Source organism: Carassius carassius, chromosome 35 (genome assembly GCF_963082965.1).
Source record: "Carassius carassius chromosome 35, fCarCar2.1, whole genome shotgun sequence".
Taxonomy (NCBI): Eukaryota; Metazoa; Chordata; class Actinopteri; order Cypriniformes; family Cyprinidae; genus Carassius; species Carassius carassius.
Genome location: NC_081789.1, coordinates 2,482,795 through 2,502,535, shown reverse-complemented (window position 1 = coordinate 2,502,535; position 19,741 = coordinate 2,482,795). Strand labels below are relative to the sequence as shown.

The window sequence follows — 19,741 nt, the reverse complement described above, 5'->3', positions numbered from 1 at the left end:
GCTGAGCTGCCGGGTCCCCGGCTCGGCTCCTCAGCGAAAAACTGGTATGCATTGCACCTGCTGCCTTCTTATACTCACGCAGTGATCAGCGGCAGCTGGATGCAATAATTGCATGCCAATGTGCATTGGCTTGTTTAGTTTACACTCGACGTAGATTGGTCTATCGAAGCGATATCCCATATTCGTCGGTCACCGACGTGGCGTCTCCGTTCCCTCCTTCAGGGAACGAGGGTTACCATACGTAACCGAGATGTTACTTACCCTTCATAATCATGCAGGCTGCCGCTGATGTCCGCGCTGAGTCGCTGACTGGACCGTTAAAATCTTTACCGGAGTGAAGCGGGAAACATATTTAACCCAACAGTTGGGTTATAACTAAAAATAACCCAACGACGAAAAAAAAAATGACCCAACAAATTTTAAGATAACCCAACACATTGACCCATATATATATATATATATATATATATATATATTATTTATTTATTTTTTTTTTTTTTGTGCATGAGATGAATTAGTGCATGTTCAGATTTATTCTAGAACTAAAGTAACATCTTACTTCCAATTTCTCTCAACATGAGTACAGGAGAGCTTTCAATAAATAAATGGGGGAAAAAGTAACTTAATTTATTTGATATTTTCTTGAAAGGGCTTTTACATTTTCCAAAAACAGCACTTTTTTATATTCAAAACCAGAAAGCCCAGCCCAGATAAGAAATAAAAAAATATTAAAAAGTAACATAATGCATTACTTTCCATGAAAATTAATATAAATAGTTTACTTTTTTCGGGAGTAATGTAATATGCATTACTTCTAAAAGTAACTTTCCCTGAAACTGGTCTCGTCCTCTTATAGTCCAAAGCTTGTGTTTGGTCTTTCTAACCCCGTCTCCTGAAAGACAGCTGGAGGAAGATTGGAACCTGATCTCCTGTGAAGACCACAATGCTGAAGGTAGATCCAAACAAATCTACTGATCTCTTCCGTCAATAGGAACCAAATGTTGGTTTGATCTTTGAGCTTTCGGTTAGATTCTCTGCATAGTGTTGATGTGCGTACAGACTATTATTTGGCGTGAAGGCATGCAGCTGCGGGTAAGAAACCAAAGGATTGTGCTTGAGCCATGGTTTATTGAAATGATTCTACAAAATCACAGATAGACAAATTCTCTTCAGCAAATAACAGGGATACATTAGTTGAGATGATCCAACGTTTTTTTTTAAGAGTATTAAAGATCATTCACATTAGCGAAATTGCACAGGGAAAATGTCCATTGTGTGTTGTCAGTAGAGTAGAGATGTATGAAGCAGCTCACACAGAAAACACTATCAAACCAAGCAGCTTTATGTTCGTTTAAAATGGCAAATTTGTTTGACCGAGTTGCAAAATCTGCTTCGCTCTCATTTGAAATTCCAAATCATGTGGATTCGTATTGAAATGACTAGATTTCGCCAGCATAAAATTGCTGAACATTTTTAATATGAATTTACTTTTATGGCCCATTACACCAAGCACAATGACTATAACGATAACAGTAACAATATAATTATAATTTACAGTAAAAGTTCTCTAAACTACAACAAAGCAGAACAATATTGCTGGAACTTCCAAAATTATATTTTTTGAACGATAAAACATTGACAGCCAATCAGAACTCCTGCTTGAGTTGAGAGCTTGAGTATATAAAGTAGCAGAGACAAAGACTGCAGTTTGAAACCATGTTATTGTACACTGGTCTGAATGCTAATATAATTATCAATATAGTAATCGATACTTGTGTGAATGGGCCTTTATGGTAAGAGGCATATCTACACCCTTAAAGGGATAGTTTATGCAAAAATTACAAACCGAGAAAGAAAAACAGATTAAAATTTTTGACTGAACTATACCTTTTATGCCTCAGGTGCTGCTCGCCTTTTAAATGAATGTACTATATTTTAGTTTCAAAAATATTGTTATTAAAACTAAAATATTTTAAGGTGATTTTATGGTACTAAATTAAATTTAAGGAATAGTCATGATCCATTTATTTCTGTTAACCACTTTTTGAGCATAGACCTGAAAATGAAATTTCAAACATCTGATCTCTTTTTACTCTAAGACACCTGCTAGATTATTGCTGAACTGAAAAAAAAACACTTTTAGAAGTTTAAGTTCTTTTTTGTAAATTATATTTGATATTTCATATTAAACATATTTTCCAGAGCATATTTTACTCTAAAACTGAAAAATCTAAGCCATACGTTTGAACAAGTTATGTTAAAAATATGAGGTTGATCTCTTAAAAAAATTAGCTTTCATTAAGATTTTGTTTGGTACCACATTTCCACTAGATGAAGTCTGTTTCCAGTACATTCATTTTCGACCACGAACAGTACGTCTAAATAATTTTCAGAACCATTTAACCTTTTCATATCATTTTCATGATTTTCGTGTGGTCACATAGCACTGCCATGTTCTGTACCATTCCAATGAAGTAAATAAAATAGAAAAAAAACCATAAAATTTTTCTTTAAAAAATTGCTGAACAGTACCAGAGAGGTTTAACAGACGTTTTAAATATTAGCAGTAAACAACTATGCCAATGTATCTAACTGTTGGAAAACCGCTGTTATCTTGACTATAATAGTCATCTGAGATGTTCTCCAGAATCGCACATGACTGGGTTTGTTCTTTCGTAGCCGTTTCGAGAGTTCATTTAGAAATGAAGTGCCGTATCTTGTGTTCCTGGCCTTCACCCCGGTGTCCCGTATCCTCCTGAATGAGCTCCACGAGCAGATCCTGTAGCTGTCCTCTCACGGCCCGTGTGCGCTGGGCGTCCTCCCCGTCGTCTATCTCAGCGCACTCCTGGACGGCCCGCTGCAGCGCCACCTGCAGGGGGAACCCTGCTTTAGCACCGAGCAGCGTGGGAGAAATCCAAGGCCTGAAGATCTTCTCACAGATCACCTGCGGGGAGACAGAAAGAGAGAAGCATGACAGCTATCCACCCCAAAGGGAAAAGCATAGGTATGGATGAGGGAAGCAGCCATTAGCTCCATCCTGGTCTCGTTTCATCATCTCCGGAGCAATCATCAGCCATATTTGCTATGTGTGCCATTTGAAAGCGATGGTCTCCTTGACCCAACGGCCTGAACATTACAAAGCCCTCATTGTTCTGAATCGCAGACCATACAATGGGAAAGTAGAGGTCACCAAGGGTTGGGTTAAGTGATCGGGAACGGAGAGAAGGATTTGTCTCAGCCACCTGTGGCCCGGAGCTGGACTTGGATTCATTAGCTTGTCTGTTAGCTTGTTCTCCTTAAGGGAGCTGGCACTGACAGCAGGTGTTGACTACGAACAGATGAAAGACGTGTAACTGAAGTATCTAATGGAGAAATTAAACCTGCATATACTTGTAATGGTGGTGGCATTAAAAAATATATATATTTTTTGTCCTCTACTTGTAACTTCTTCGCAAATAATATTTTGTAACTTCGCTCACAGTAACTTTGTCTGTTTGTCTCTAAGGTGATACAGATATGTGGTTCTATTGAAGCTTATTTACACCACGGAAAGAAACTATTTAAAATGTCATTGTCATTTAAAAGAATTCAGAAAAAAATGGTGAGAGGTAAAATTGTGAGATATCAGATGACAAGGAAAAAGAGTTGTGAGTTATAAAGTAGCAATAAAATTTGCATAATGGTGGCAGCATTCAGAAAAATAATTATGTTACTCTTATGATCATCTGTTTCTAGTAATTTCCTTGCAGCTTTCCTCTAACATAGCACATATCTGTTTTTATGGAAGCGTATTTCTGCCACAGAATCTTTTATTTTGCAGTTTTGAGTTTATATCCCTCTGTTATGACTTTTTGTTTTTAATCAGAATTGTGAGATATAAACTATGAACTTTTAATAGCGAGTAAAAATATCATAATGTCATAACTGTGGGATAAAAAGTTGCAGCTAACTCAATGCAGTTTAAAGGGTTATTTCACTGAAAAATGAAAATTATGTCAATAATAACTCACCCTCGTGTCGTTCCAAACCCGTGAGACCTCCGTTTATCTTCGGAACACAGTTTAAGATATTTTAGATTTAGTCCCAGAGCTCTCAGTCCCTCCATTGAAACTGTGTGTACGGTCTACTGTCCATGTCCAGAAAGGTCAGAAAAACATCATCAAAGTAGTCCATGTGACATCAGAGGGTCAGTTAGAATTTTTTGAAGCATCGAAAATACATTTTTGTCAAAAACAAAATAGCAAAAACTACAACTTTATTCAGCATTGTCTTCTCTTCCGTGTCTGTTGTGAGAAAAAGTTCAAAACAAAGCATTTTGTGATATCCGGTTCACGAACGAATCAATCGATGTAACCGGATCTTCTTGAACCAGTTCACCAAATCGAACTGAATCGTTTTAAACGGTTCGCGTCTCCAATATGCATTAATCCACAAATGACTTAAGCTGTTAACTTGTGTAATGTGGCTGACACTCCCTCTGAGTTCAAACAAACCAATATCCCGGAGTAATTCATTTACTGAAACAGTACACTGACTGAACTGCTGTGAAGAGAGAACTGAAGATGAACACTGAGCCGAGCCAGATAACGAACAATAGACTGACTCGTTCACGAGTGAAGAACCGGTTGCATTGGTTTTCGAATCACCAGTACTTCTCTCGGACAGTTCGATTCGATAAACCGGTTGAAGAAAACAGTTCACCGGTTCTTTTGCACTCGACGTAATAGCGTCATTTGCGATGATTGCCCTTGATTCAAGCCTTTGGTTTACCCGCGCTCATAACATTAGCACAGAATCAGTTCAGAATCAATCATCAAAAGAATCAGTTCAGTTCAGACGCTCTGTGTGTCGGTCTGCTTAACGCTGAATCACACATGCGCAGTATCATCAGCTCCTCGGTTCTCGAATTGGACGCGTCTGACAGAAACGGTTCTTGACTCAAGAATGAGTCAATCTTTTGTTCGTTATCTGGCTCGGACAATGCTGAATAAAGTCGTAGTTTTTGCTATTTTTGGACCAAAATGTATTTCCGATGCTTCAAAAAATTCTAACTGACCCTGTGATGTCACATGGGCTACTTTGATGATGTTTTTCTTACCTTTCTGGACATGGACAGTAGACCGTACACACAGCTTCAATGGAGGGACTGAGAGCTCTGGGACTAAATCTAAAATATCTTAAACTGTGTTCTGAAGATAAACGGAGGTCTTACGGGTTTGGAACGACACGAGGGTGAGTTATTAATGACAAATGCTAAAATCATTGAATTACATGAGGATTTTCTGATCTGAGCCATTTGCATTTTTGGTAGTAATCAGATAGTTTTGGGTTTTATATGACTGTTCATTTGTCGCTAGGGATGGGACGATAACCGGTTTTATTGATAACCGTGATAAAATGTGCTGAAGGTTAGTAATATCGTTTAAAAATGAATTATCATTAAAACCGTGTTTGATTATCGCGGTTTTAATAACTCACTATTAAATCATGTCCAGCCAGCAACAGTCTGACGCAAGCGCAGCGCACAATGTTTTTTTTGTTTTTTTTCGAGAAGGAATGGCGAAAGTCAGTGACTTTTCTATGCTTTTCTATGCTTCTACACTTTTCATTGTAAGGAAGGAAATGCCACAGAATTTAATCTTTCTTTAAATTAAGTGCATAGAGTTGCTTGTTTTATTAGTTGTTTGTTGATTATTAAATATAAAACTTGCTGAAATGTTTTCAGTGTGAGCATCAACTATTTTTGAACACTTTCATCTCGTTTCAACAAAACCGTGATAATATTGATAATCGTGATAATTTTAGTCACTATAATCGTGATATTAAATTTTCATACCGTCCCATCCCTATTTGTCGCTTTTTAATAGTAACTTTTTTTGTAGAAATTACTTAATTAGGTGTGTCTTAATTCACCCTACAATATTATTATTTTTTATTTTATTGTAATCAGTAAATTAGGTGTGGTTTAATTCAGCTTACATGTTTGTTTCTTTCTTTTTTTTTGTCTTTTTTTTTTTTTTGACTTACTGTAAGTTTGTAAAAATGTTAACCTAAATCTATAAAACTTAGATGAGCATTCCAGGGCAGGGTGTTTCACACATACGGTTCAGTTTTGAAACATCTGTGCTGTTAAAAAAAAGTAAGAAATTGTGAACAACTCTCAAAAAAATAGCAAATTTTAATTGTTGGATTGCAGTTTGAATATAGCCTTATTTATTACACAAATATCATTCACTCAGACTGATGCGGTTGACCGTAGTCACAACTCATGATGATCTGACACTCGCCCGTAATCAAAGTTGCTTCCTTTGTTTGACTGTTAACCCCATTGTGTTCAGGAGCAGTAATGACTGCGCTATATGATTCCCTTCAGCGTTATCATGAACTATTAACATTCCGTGCATTTTTCTTGGCAATGTTTACCGCTGAAGAATGATTGTGTCCTCAAGCTATTTTACTGGTATTCTTTTATGACAGTTTTCCAAAACCACATATATAATGGCTAACCACATACTCCACAGGATTATTGAATGTTGAAATAGAAAAGAATTGATGCAAATTATTAAAGAATTACAGTATATAATGGAGTCAGAATAATGAATGCCTCACTCACCTGAAGGTTACTGTTCTTGCGTTTCGGCCCACATCTGTTTTTAGTTTTGTCACACTTGGAAATGCAGTCGAAGAAGTTGCAGTCATTGTCACTGGTGCAGTTCTGCTCAAGTATGTCTCTCATTTTAGGCTCAAAAAAAGCCATGTCCACATCTATGGCCACCACCTGACCAGTGAAAAACAACACAATAATCAGAAATGCAATGTACGGTATTCATATATATATTCAGTCCAAAACCACTTAAATATTCTAGTATTCAAAATCCAATTTAAACCTAGAAATAAAAATACATTTAAAAATAAAATAAATATTTAATATTCTACATTATTTCTAAGATGCAATTTTTTTTTTCATATTTAAAAAATCTTTTGTATATGTCAGATGTATTTGCTTAGATTGTAAAATACTAAAACTAATAATCAAGATACTTTAAGAGAGATCTTAAAACATGCAATCATTTGCATAGAAAAAAAGACATAACTATTAGACATAATTAACACTGTATTACCGTAATTAAAAACAAATATTTAGAGATAGATGATTCATTTCAGATGGATAGATTGACTGAATAAATGGCATAGGATTTACTTAGAAACTATTATTATTTTGAAAATTTGACAAATAAACAGCAAGTAGTACTACATTTTGCCAACAGTGTGAGACAAGGATGGATAACTTTTTAAAACAATACTTAACTATAATAAATATTGCAGAATAGTTTAATAACAATGAACTAATTATTACAAGAATATTCTGATCTAATACTAGAAAGATATATACTCTTAATAGAAATGTTTTCATTAGATTTGGATCCTTGGATGATTCATTTAACCACAATCACATTGTAGTGAACAGTGAACCGCATGCTTTTATGTTCTCCTAAAGAGTCGCATCAGTTCATAGTTTTCTGATTAAATGAAATGATCTAGCAGATACTATAATAATCAGCTGGTGAAGGCGTCCTAAAAAAACACTGAGAAATGGTCAACTTAAAGCAAATAAGAGATGAATTGCTATGATGTCTATAACAATGCCCAAATCTTGCCAAAGATATTGGCAAAAAATAAAAATAAAGCCTTAAAAACGCATCAAATGCAATGCAAAAAATGGATCTTTTTGTCTTCAAATACAAATATCTAAACATACTTACGTCTAAAGACAAGTATGTTAATGTTAAGTATCTTAAGACAAAAACAAATATTCAAATGTCTTGAATTAAGTAGATTTTTTGAGCCCATTGACAGTATGTTTTTATTTTATTCATAAACTTGTTCAATTTAGATCAATTTAGATCCTGTGTCATTTTGTTTCTCAAGTAAATGTAAAATAATCTTTAGACATGTGCACTGGAAAACAGGACAAAAATACTCATGAAGATCAGAAGAATATCACTTTTTTCCATTCAAATTTATACTTTTAACTTTTAAATGTGCCCCCTAGACATTTTAATTTAGAGAATATATTGACGTATTGTGTTTCCTTTCTTTTCATTCCTTCATTTGGTCTTAAAAAGTCTTAATTTTTTCAGCCAGAAATTCTTACATTTATAGTCACGGTATTAAATGTTGCAAAATGTTTCTCAAGATTTAAGAGTCTTTATACATTTTCACTGGAAAACATTTTGCAGTGTGATCAGAAATTGCAGTAAAAGTTATTTCTAATCTAATGGCTTGGAGCAGAGCTATTCAAGCCATAAATAGCTAATTTATTTATTCAACAAATTAAAAAGTAATGGAGATCTTTTGGAAGTTACATTTTCAAATGTTAACATATTGTATTCTATTTTATTCTCCTATCCATTCTATTTACTCTTTACATTTTCATTACTTGGTTTTAAAAAGGTATTAATAAGTGTTTACTCACCGTCAGGTCCTTCCTGATGGCGAAGTTCTCTGGTTTGATGTCACAGAGGTGTAAGCTGTGGGAAAAGTCGTTCTCGAAATGCTCCACCATCTCTAGAAAGCTCAGGGCCACTCGGGGGACCATATCTCTTGCGGTCATCGTCTTCTCCTGTCCGCTCCGGGGGCTCGGCGAGGGGCTCAGAGTCAGCTCCTCCAACGAGAATATGTGCTGGTCCCACGCATGTCCGGCCGCCAAGTACTCCACGGCGTAAAAGTGACCACAGGAGCCCAGGATCTTGGCCACGTGGTGGGTTAAATCCTGCAGGACCCTGAGGAAGGTGTACTCCTCCTGCTGAAGGAGAGCCCAGAGCGAGGCCAGCTCCGCTCGAGAGTACGTCCGCTCGTTCTCTTTCAGCTTCTGGCCCCACAACCGGGGCAACGTCAAGTTAGCTCCCGTCTCCAAACCCAGAGAGTTTTTGATCTCCAGCGTAGCGAAGAAGACGACATCCAGCGGAGAGAGCTCCTCCTCGCCTCCCGCTCCTCCCGCTGCATCCTGGTACTCCAGCAGAGCTAAAGCCTCATAGGAGGAGAAGTTCTCCAGCTTTGACTTGAGAACGATAGGCACCCCACGCCAGCTGGCGGCCATGACCTTCTTGCCATTCTCGTAATAGAGGCAGCGTTTGTATTCCACACGACCGGCCACGCAGAGGTCCTCGCAGAGGTCACCGGTCAGGACTCCCTGCTGATACTCAGCACACTGAAACAAAGACACAGAACAGGCAGTGCTCACTTTAGAAGTCAAAGATGCACTGTGATTGCAATTCGTCACTGGTCACTTCGTCACTTTAAGTCACTGGTGACCAAAACAGCTTAGTTACCAACATTCTTCAAAATAACTTATTTTACGCTTTACAAAAGAAAGTCATTCAAGTGAGTAAATGATGACAGGATCTATTTTTTTGATTTTTGGTGAACTATACCTTTAATGTTTTTATTTATTTATTTATGTTTTTTAATAAATGTATTGATATTCTGAAGAAACTGAAACTGCCAGCAGTTGGTGGTAAATGTCTTTATGAGTCGATTCGTTCAAGCGGCTGATTGACTCAGGAATGAAGTGAACGGCTGTCTCTGTGAATGAGCATTTGAATCATTGATTCACACGATTCTTTCAAAACGCGGATTCATTCAGAAACTTGACACTGCTGTGTTACTCGGAGATGCAGCTCTGCTGTGGCTTTATAGGTTATATATTCGTTGGTAAAATTGAACAAAAACACGGTATTGTGTTTAAAATATAACACAGTAGCAACACATTTGCACTTGTTCTTCATGACAAAAACAGCACTCGTGTGATATTGCTCTCACTGCTGGTGTGCTTATCATATAATAGAAATATGAGACAAAAACTCATGAAGGGGGAACTTTTGCTCCAATATCTTGAATTTTACCCTGCATCATATGTCAACCGTGATCTGTACGAAATGTAAGATGATGTAAAGGTCTGGGGGTGGGGCCAGTGCATTACCAGTGTTAAAATGTTTGAATCCCGTTATTTTTTTATAACTCATTAAGTTAACACGTTTAACTGACAGACCCACTCAAAATTAATTTCTCGCAATTGTGGGATCTCGCAATCCTGACTTTATTTCTCACAATTATGAGTTTATATCTCGTAATCCTGACTATTCCTTGCGATCATGAGTTTATCTCTTGAATCTACATTACAATTTACGGTCGAACCAAAAATTATTCAGACACCACTTGTAATTTTAGATATTTTTTATTTTCTAGTGGGTGGAGGACACTTCATTTAATTTATATAAGTGAGAATAGCTAAATAAACTGTGACATACAGGTATTATACCAAAAACATTCTTCTTTTTTTTTTCAATCTAATTAATTACATATCTTTCTTTCAAAGTTATCTGATATTATCAAGATTAATTTGTTATGACAGGTTAACTTCAGTTCTTGTTATATTGTATTACAGTTTTCTAAACTATAGTAATTAAATTGTGATAATGTGAAAAAATTTAAGGTGTCTGAATTAATTTTGGTTTGAATATATAACTTGCAAGTCTGACTCTGTTTCTTGCAATTATGAGTTTGTATCTCACAATTTTGACTATATTTCTTGTAGTTGTGAGTTTATATTGCAATTTTTTCATCGCTTTCAACATCTCTTACTGTTAATTTTCTAAGCATTTAAATTTATACTTCTTTCAAAAATGATTAAAAAAAATGTATGATCAGAAGTCAAAGTAAATGATTTTATATATTTGAATAAGTACATGTCAGACTCAGAACAAGTATGTTGTTTTAAATTATTTTTACAAAAGTATTTTGAAACATTTGAGTACACACTCTCTTACTTGCATTAAATATGTATATATAAAAACGTTATATTTTACCGTTATGTTTATTATTTGTATTCCTAGGAAGTCAAGTACAAATTCTGATAGTCTCGGTATGATGTGTGTCATGTCAAACTCATTTCCATAGCGTTAAAGCTGTTTTTAATCACTGCATATATCTTAATTCCATCTCATATCTCACTTATTAAATATGTGCCTATGTTGAGATACGGCACCAATGCCACCTGTCAGCATATTTTAATAGCATGCATGAAATTCACATATTTAATCTTTGTAAAACAGTCTAATAATCATTTTAATGCATGGTGTTAAAACCGATCTGCTTTTGCTCTTGGATTTTTCCTCTTGACCCTCTCGTGAAAAATGAAGTAATTACTGGTTGTTGCTGCAGTCTGCACATATATATGGCTCAGGGGCTTCGGATGATTTGTGTTCCACAGAGATTACCCTGCAAATCGTCCTCTGTCACCTCCCAAAGTAAACAGCTGTTATCCTCACTCAGTCCGGCTCTGGTCCAGCTCCTACAGTATCTGCATTGGCTTTAGCATGTTAGCGATATGTTTTCCTTATCATTATCAATCATAATGGTTTGGTGGATGATCTCCCATCCCTTGCTTGTCCCCTTACATAAAATATGTCCTCTGGCCTGCTAAAGCTCTTTACTGTTGTGTCATAGAGCTGAACCTCACACGTTTGTATGATTAAAAATGGCAGTGATAACACTAGGTTTTTACGATCTTTGAAGACTTCTCTACTTCTCTGAAGATGAGTGCAACATCGTGTGGATGTGCATATTGTCTCAGGTCATAAAATCTGTGATATTTTGGCTTGGATTTAGGACATTTTCTTTTTCTTTGTGTTTCATTGGAAATCTTTGTTTGAACCCATAGAAAAGTAAAGGCATTTAAATTTTTATTGAACCAGATGGTGAAGAAAACAAAAAGTGTATAAATGTCCTTTCTTACTAAAACTAAAAGTTTTTTTTTGACCAATTTTACCAAAAATACTGGAGATTCTTGGTAATTTTAAAGAACCCATAGCTGTGTTAAAACAATTGTTCATCAAAAAAATGAAAATTTGCTGACAGTGTACTCATTTTCAAGCCATCCATGATGTAGATGAGTTTGTTTCTTCATCAGATTTGGAGAAATGTAGCATCTCATCACTTGCTCACCAAAGGATGCTCTACAGTGAATGGGTGCCGTCAGAATGAGAGTCCAAACAGCTGATAAAAACATCACAATAATCCACAAGTCATCCACACCACTCCAGTCCATCAGTTAATGTCTTATAAAGACAAAAGTTGTTTGTTTATGACAAACCAATCCATCATTAAGATGTTTTTTTAACTTAAACCCATCACCTGTAATATGAGGCTATAATCCATAATAATGCTTCATCCAGTAAAAAAAAGTCCATCTCCTGTTGTCTCTCACATCAAAATCCATCCACATATTTAATTAGAGCTGTTTTGGCTTGTAAACAGTGTTTGATCTGTGCAGATTTCTCTCCTGATTCAGACAAGTACACTATTCACTGGAGAAAGCGTTTATACTGTAGGACTTGTAGTTTTACCTGGAAGCAAAGGTATGATGTTAAAAACGTCTTATTGATGAATATGTTTCTTACAAACAGCTTTTGGCATCATAATATATTCTGACGGCACCCATTCACTGCAGAGAACCCATTGCTGAGCAAGTGATGCAATGCTACATTTCTCCAAATCTCCAATGAAGAAATATTGGTAAACTATCCCTTTAAGATTGTATTAAATTCAGATCATGTGTACTTTTTTAAGTAATGTTTAAATTTTTCTGATTCTGATTTTGCTTTGAAAGCAATTACAGGCCATGCTGGAGACAACTAAATTACTGTACACTTTTCTCTCCAGCATGTGAGCGTGTTTCTTCTGCACCAGTGGACACGCACAAGTAATAATAATAATAATAGCCAGCACCAGTAATTACCTGAATTACTCCCAGTTGGTCACTTTACCATGACAACACTCCGAATAAAGCACTTGAATCTCAGAGGTCTGTTATCAGCTCGACTGAGTCTAAACATAGAAAGAGCTTGCTCCCAACAGATCCTCTCATGAGCCTCTCAGTGTTTATGTGCTCTGTGCTCACTCTGCGGCTTCCGCTGTTTTCGACGCTGTAAGTGCCAGCCAAATTCCCCACATGTGTTTTAATTCTTCAGATGGGGCAACAGCTCCCGTTTGCATGTAAACTTTCCCACTGTGAGGCCCAAAGTGACTCGAATGTTGTAAATCATGGCTGTGTTTGTAATCTAGTGGTTAGGTTAATTTTTTGGGTACAAGAAAGAAGATTAAGTACTGGATTTGAAAGTTCTCAGAACTTTGGCAATGTTTTCTCAAAGTTATGAATGAATGTTTTCCTGTAACGATTAGTCAGGAATGTTAGTTTAAACTTATCTTATCTTAAATAATGTTCTCAAAACATAAAATGTTATACATAATTCCTAGGATGTTTTTCTTCTCAAATGTTTTAGTTGGACACCCATCTAATGTTTTTTTGTTTTTGTTTTTTATGTTACTACTCGTTTCAGAATTTTCAGGGAACAATCAAGGTAACATTCAAAATATGCAAAATTCTAAAATAGAATGTTCCAGCATTTTTGTAACAAAGAATGATGAAAAAAAGTAAAACATGTAAAGAGAACATAACCCATAACCTTTTCATAACCTAACGGGAAAATTAGCCAAACATTCCTAAAACATACTTTTGGTTGATTTGGCACATCATGTCTGATGCTTTTAATCTGAGTATTTTAAATGAACTATAGCAATTTATTTATTTATGTATTTGTTTATTTATTAATTTATTTATATTCTTGGTTGCATTGACTAAATACACATCACATTCTAAACATAATTATTATTTATTTGTTTATTTTTCATGGAAAAATCTATAACCATTGAATATTTTTGGCTTAATGGAATTTTTAGTTCCAGTCAGGAGTAAAATATGCATCCTCTATCCAGTCAGGCTGTTGATAGTTATATATTTAGCACTGTTTGCATCAAGCATCACTAATACTAGCTTGTGATTTGTATAGCATTAAACCCTGGTAATAACTCATTCTGGACAGTTTGTGCTATGATATAGACATGAGTCATTGTTGAGGAGATGTGTGCTGTTACTAAGCAATTGCACTTATTTTTTTCACCTGGTGGAAAAACTGAAAACACACACACACACATACTCTCACACTGGAGGAGGCACCATACTGAGACATATCTAGGAAGCAGAAAACTAAAAGGCTCCTGTGAGTCATGCCAGTAAGCGAGCACAGCTCCAGTGCTGCGTGAGGACATGAAATAAGAGGGAAACAACATTTTCTTTATGCTTCTGAGCATGTAAGGTAATGATTAAACATTAGGCCCCAGAGAATAGCAGTCTATTTCTGTTGCCCACAGGCTGTATCTCCATCTGGCCTGAGTGCTGGCCAGTCCCAGCATGCCAAGAATGTCTGCATAGGCTGCTCTGGGTCACTCCATCACTTTCACTTTACAAGAAACTCACTAAAACTGGGATACAAAATGAGAATGGGCCTATTGTCCTCTAGTGTACTCTTATATGCCAAGAAACACATACAGCGGTTCCTAAAAGCTCCATTTAAAAACATTACATTTTATTATAAACAGAGTATTAAATCAACTGGCATCTGCAAACAAATGAATGCTCAAATAATGATTTTTACTCAGTTGGTGTTTTGGAGGGTTTTTTTTTTTAGTGAATGTATGAAGTATGAAGTACTATCCATTACATATAGTACCATTCAAAAGTTTGGGGTTAGATATAGTTTGAATATGTTTTAATACTTTTATTGAGGTAAGGATGCATTCAATCGATGTGACCGATTTATTTCCAAGAAATGCTGCTCTTTTGAACTCATCAAAGAATCCTGAACACAATGCATCATGGTTTTTACCAAAATATTGTACAGCACGACTGTTTTCAATATTGATAATAATCAGAAATGTTTCTTGAGCAGCAAATCATCATATCAGAATGATTTCTGAAGATCATGTGACACTGAAGACTAGAGGAATGATGATGCAAATTCAGCTGTGCATCACAGAAATAAATAACACTTTAACAGAGATTCAAATAAAAACAGGTATTTGGAATTGAAATAGTATTTCACAATATTACAGTTTTTACTGTATTTCTGATCAAATAAATGCAGCATTGGTGAGCAGAAAAGACTTTTTTGGCCCTTATATAAGTAGGGCTGTGTATTTGGTCTCTCCAACAATACGATTTCTTATCTTGAAACTATCATAATGACACATCCGAACCATTCATTTTACTACCAAACAATGATCTGTGCATGAAAGTCCGTCCAGTCACTGGATCATGTCTACCCACCGCATGAAAGACCACCTGTGCTTAACCTTCACATGAGAGTAAAACAAAGCATGAAACTGTATCGAGAGCCTGCAGCAGAGCACCACTTAAAGAACAGTTACTGTAGGTTGATTTGATGAACTCATGCCAACACTTCTACTCCACACAGGTGACAGATGGTACGGCTGATTACAAAAGGCCTCGTGTAGTTCAAAGCTTCTCAGCCACATGCTGCCAGATACGATAAACAGTTTATTGTGTGAATGTGCAGCACTCGCCGCTGTTTATTACAACGCTGAAGCCCTTAGAAATGCTAAGTGTTTGGCAGATTATCAGACTGTTTTAACAGTTCATCAATTGAGAAATGACTTTTGTGTTTTGGAGATAAAGTAAGTAAGTTGCATTATCATAACTAAAACCTTGTAACTAAAACGGTTTCGTTTCTTCATTAAATTCAGCACTAAATTATTGATTCACCTATCAATCGTCACACTCGTTGTAAATAAACATGACTATTTCTGTTCTACGTAAGTGTTTAAACCAGGTGTGTGGTCATAAGAGGAAAGGAGATGACAACTTATAGTTGGATTTGATTCTGCGGCATTTCCAAATAAACATCTAATGTGAATTATGAGAACCATCTCTGTGCTTTTGACTGCGCTAATAAAACAATTCAGTGGGAAATTAGACATGGAGTACAGAATAAACGAATCAAAACTCGAAAACTTGTATTTTTCTCATTTGGAAGCTGCTCTGGATAAAAGCATCTGCTAAATGAATTAATGTAAACCACATTTTGGCATCCTAAAGCTGAAAGCTTTTTCCTCCTTGTAAAATGAGGGATCATATAGAATTACATTCTTAATGCCATAGAAGAAGCATTTCTGGTTCCATAAAAAACATCCAAAGGTTCTTTAAAGAACCATCTTTCTCTTACCTTTTTATAATCTGAAGAACCTTCTTTGGCCACAAAGAACCTTTTTTGAAACTTCTTCAGATGTTAAAGGTTCTTTATGGAACCATTTACACAAAAAAGGTTCTTCTAAGGCATCATGAAGCACCTTTATTTTTAAGAGTGTAATGTGAGAGGAATTCCAAAAATTCAATTGCTCTGAATATTATAGAAAAAAAGTCAAAATCCAAATGGACTAGAAAATAACAGTTTTTATTTCACAATAACATGAAAATTTTGAAAGGTTGAAAAAATGCAAAGATTATTTTCTTGTAAAAAGTACTAAGATGAAACAGAGGAGCGCCAAATATGCGTCCAGGGGGGGGGGGGGGGGGGGCATAAAAGTCTTCAGATGTGTATATGCAGATCTTCATTTTTCATTGTTTGATTTGTTAAAATAGACCGATAAAATGTTTTATTACATTTTTAAAAAAAATATGTTATTTTACATTGTGCCTTTTGACTGCGCAGATATTAAGAGGTTAAAAGAAAGAAAATAACACAAAGTAAAACAAAACTCACTGTAGAGCCCTGAACTGTGATGTCTGAGCCGAAATATTCTCCCTAAACGTCCCTGAGAATTTAAAAATGACTTCGACCCAACAATTACAGCAGCCAGTCTGTTATTTTCACTTCATCTTCAATGCCAAAGTGACATGCACCTCATAGTTACATCTCCAGCCGGTCATCATTTACACAATACTGGCACACAGCACTCCATCGGCTTGCAGCTGTTGAATTCAATATAATATTTATTTTAGCCTGATCAAATATTAAGAATTAGATGACATTTGTGTCATGATCTTAAATATTACAGAAGCAAAAAAATGTAATTCACTCAGTTTCACTTTCATGACAGCTCAAAGGATTGCATCAGTCAAAGTTAATTCAAAAGTATGATTTTAAATGAACTAGTCTGATACATTTACTAACTTTGATAAATAAATGATAATATATATATATATATATATATATATATATATATATATATATATATATATACATTCCACAGAAAGTTTGATGTATGATTTACTTTGAAATGTAATTTCAACATGAAATTTTGTAGAAAGACAAATATTTTCTTGTAAAACATACTACAATAATCCATTTTAGTTATCATTGAAAAGTTATTTTTTTACTGTGTATATGTGACCTTGGAGCTCAAAAGCAGTGTTAAGTCTCTGGGGTATATTTGTAGCATTAGCCAACAATGCATTGTATGGGTCAAAATTATACCTTTATGCCAAAAATCATTAGGATATTAAGTAAAGATCATGTTCCATGAAGATATTTTGTCAATTTCCTACCGTAAATATATCAAAACTTAATTTTTGATTAGTAATATGCATTGCTAAGAATTCATTTGGACAACTTTAAAGATGATTTTCTCAATATTTCATTTTTTTTTTTGCTCCCTCAGATTCCAGATTTACAAATAGTTGCATCTCGGCCAAATACTGTCTTCCTAACAAACCATACATCAATGGAAATATTATTTATTCAGCTTTTAGATGATGTATGAATCTCAATTTCCAAAAAATTGACACTTATGACTGCTTTTGTGGTCCAGGGTCACATATATGTTCTTTATAATTTGACATTTTAGTGCTAATATTATTAAAGACTTTATATATACAGTATATATATATATATATATATATATATATATGTGTTTTTTTTTCAATTAACAATATTTGTTCAGCAGTCATTTTGATAAGTAAATAATAAATAAATAAAATCTCTGAATCTGCTCAATTCGTTTAAGTAATGATAGTTTGCGTGCAAAAACTTTCCCACTAATTGACCAGTAATCATCTTCCAATCCCCGTCTAAAGCCCGCCAGGATTGTGCGGTTCCCAATGTGGCAACAAACAAAATGTTCTTTCCGCGCTCACTTGACATCACATAATCCAGTGACTCTGAAAGAGCTTTAGGTTTCCCCCGAGGAACAAAGCTTAAGCCTTTAATGGAGGAGCGTTCCTGCTGGTACCCATGATTCAATGCAGGACGGAGTAATCCTACCGAATACACTGTGTGTCATTTGGTGGACAATTGATCAAAATCCCCGAGGGACCACTACAACTGCGACAGGACCGCTGATTTGCAGATTGTACTGAATTATATTTTGAAAAATGTAGCCTATTGATCTGTTGTAAAAGTACTGAAGTTTACGTTTACGTTTTTTCACGCGCTGGTCAGTTTTGAGATTTATTTTGCTTCGAGTGTGAAGAATAGTCAGATGTTCAATACATTGTATATGTTTGCATCTGAAATAATACATATCTTTAAAACCTGTAAGTTTACTTTGAAACAAAAAAATTAACTACACTGTAAAAAATATAAACCTCTCCAACTCAAAAATTTCAAAATCTAAATTGAATTGAATTTTCAAAATGAAATTCACACTAATTCAATTTGGTCAATCATATGTGATCAGTCACTAGAAAAATGTTGAGTTGGAGAGATCTGTATATATATATATATACTTTTTTTACAGTGTATTAATATTCTTAAGGTTTTTAAAAATAATTTATATTTCATTCCAGTGTTTTTTAGTACAGTTGAGATTCTATTGTAGTCCGAATATGTTTTATATTTTATACATTTCTATTATTTTTATATTTCTATGTTACATTGATGTTTTAGTTATTTTGTTGAGTCGTTTCGAGTAGTTTTGGTCTTGTATGCATGTATATATTTTCTTTTTTCAGTCTTAGTTTTAGTTATTTTAGTAGTTAAATATAATAATAATTATTATTATTTTCAGTTAATATTTATTTCAAGTAATGAAAACTACTTGACATACACCAGTGGTGTCTTCCCTTAAGTTTAGACAACATTTTACTCTAAACAAATACCAATATTGTTTTTATTTGCTCTCTTTTCAAGTTAAGCAAGTTGATATCCAGACATTTTGGTCATATCCATAAAGTACAGACTTGTTGCTATAATCCTGATTTGAGTGATGACAAACAAGTTGGTCTTACCACCCTCTGCAGGATCTCTTTGCTCTTGTGGTCAGTGCAGAAGTCAGAGAACATGTTCCTGTGCACGAACACCAGTCCGTTGAGGAAGAGCCAGGAGGCCAGCCACAGCAGGACGACCAGCAGAGCGCTCCTGCGGCACAGCTTCGCCCCCAGACACCTGAGGACCCCACGCAGGGACCGCTGCATCTGTGAGGACCCCTTCGACAGGAGCCCTCAGCTTCTCTCTCCAGGAGGAGGGCGTCTGTGGCATCTGTGCGCCTCGCTGCTGTCCTCCGCCCTGTTACACTCTCTCTCTCTCTCTGTCTCTCGTTTGTTTTGTGAATGAGCGAGGCGAGCGCCGGAGTGTGAAGAACGACTCGCTCTGCCTCATTCACTTACTCTTCCTCTAGGCTCCACTGTGTTTTCACTCTCTCTCTCTCCTCTCTCTCTTTCTCTCTCTTCATTAAACACTCCACCTTTTTTCGCTCTGCCTCCCGCCCCCTTCTTCAGTGCTTTCCTCCTTTGGGTCGCCTTCTTCTCTGTTTCCAAGGCAGCCGGGCCTTTCCTGACAGATCCGTCTCTTGTGCCAGACGCAGACCCTCGGATTTCTTCACTTGA

At 35.6% G+C, this 19,741-nt stretch overlaps 1 protein-coding gene across 2 annotated transcripts; it reads right to left on the bottom strand.

Moving 5' to 3' along the window:
- Positions 1 to 2,078: 2,078 nt before the first annotated feature.
- Positions 2,079 to 19,402, bottom strand: dipk1c (divergent protein kinase domain 1C). Of its 2 annotated transcripts, none has more exons than XM_059524273.1 (4): positions 19,145 to 19,402; positions 8,477 to 9,211; positions 6,614 to 6,778; positions 2,079 to 2,944 (listed from the first exon to the last, which is right to left on the bottom strand). In XM_059524273.1, exons 1-4 carry the CDS (start codon positions 19,328 to 19,330, stop codon positions 2,693 to 2,695), a joined length of 1,338 nt encoding a protein of 445 aa, XP_059380256.1. In that variant the 5' UTR covers positions 19,331 to 19,402; the 3' UTR covers positions 2,079 to 2,692. The 2 variants fall into 2 exon arrangements, with proteins under 2 accessions (XP_059380256.1, XP_059380257.1); XM_059524274.1 differs by lacking the exon at positions 2,079 to 2,944 and adding an exon at positions 3,008 to 3,328.
- Between the last annotated feature and the right edge of the window lie 339 nt (positions 19,403 to 19,741).

Bases quoted from the DNA above. Each gene is read 5' to 3' on its own strand.
- dipk1c (XM_059524273.1), bottom strand. From the start codon at position 19,330: ATGCAGCGGTCCCTGCGTGGGGTCCTCAGGTGTCTGGGGGCGAAGCTG. The intron at 9,212-19,144 runs GTAAGACCAACT...TCTTTGTTTCAG, and splicing joins AAGAGATCCTGCAGAGGGTG to TGTGCTGAGTATCAGCAGGG. The intron at 6,779-8,476 runs GTGAGTAAACAC...TTCACTGGTCAG, and splicing joins CCATCAGGAAGGACCTGACG to GTGGTGGCCATAGATGTGGA.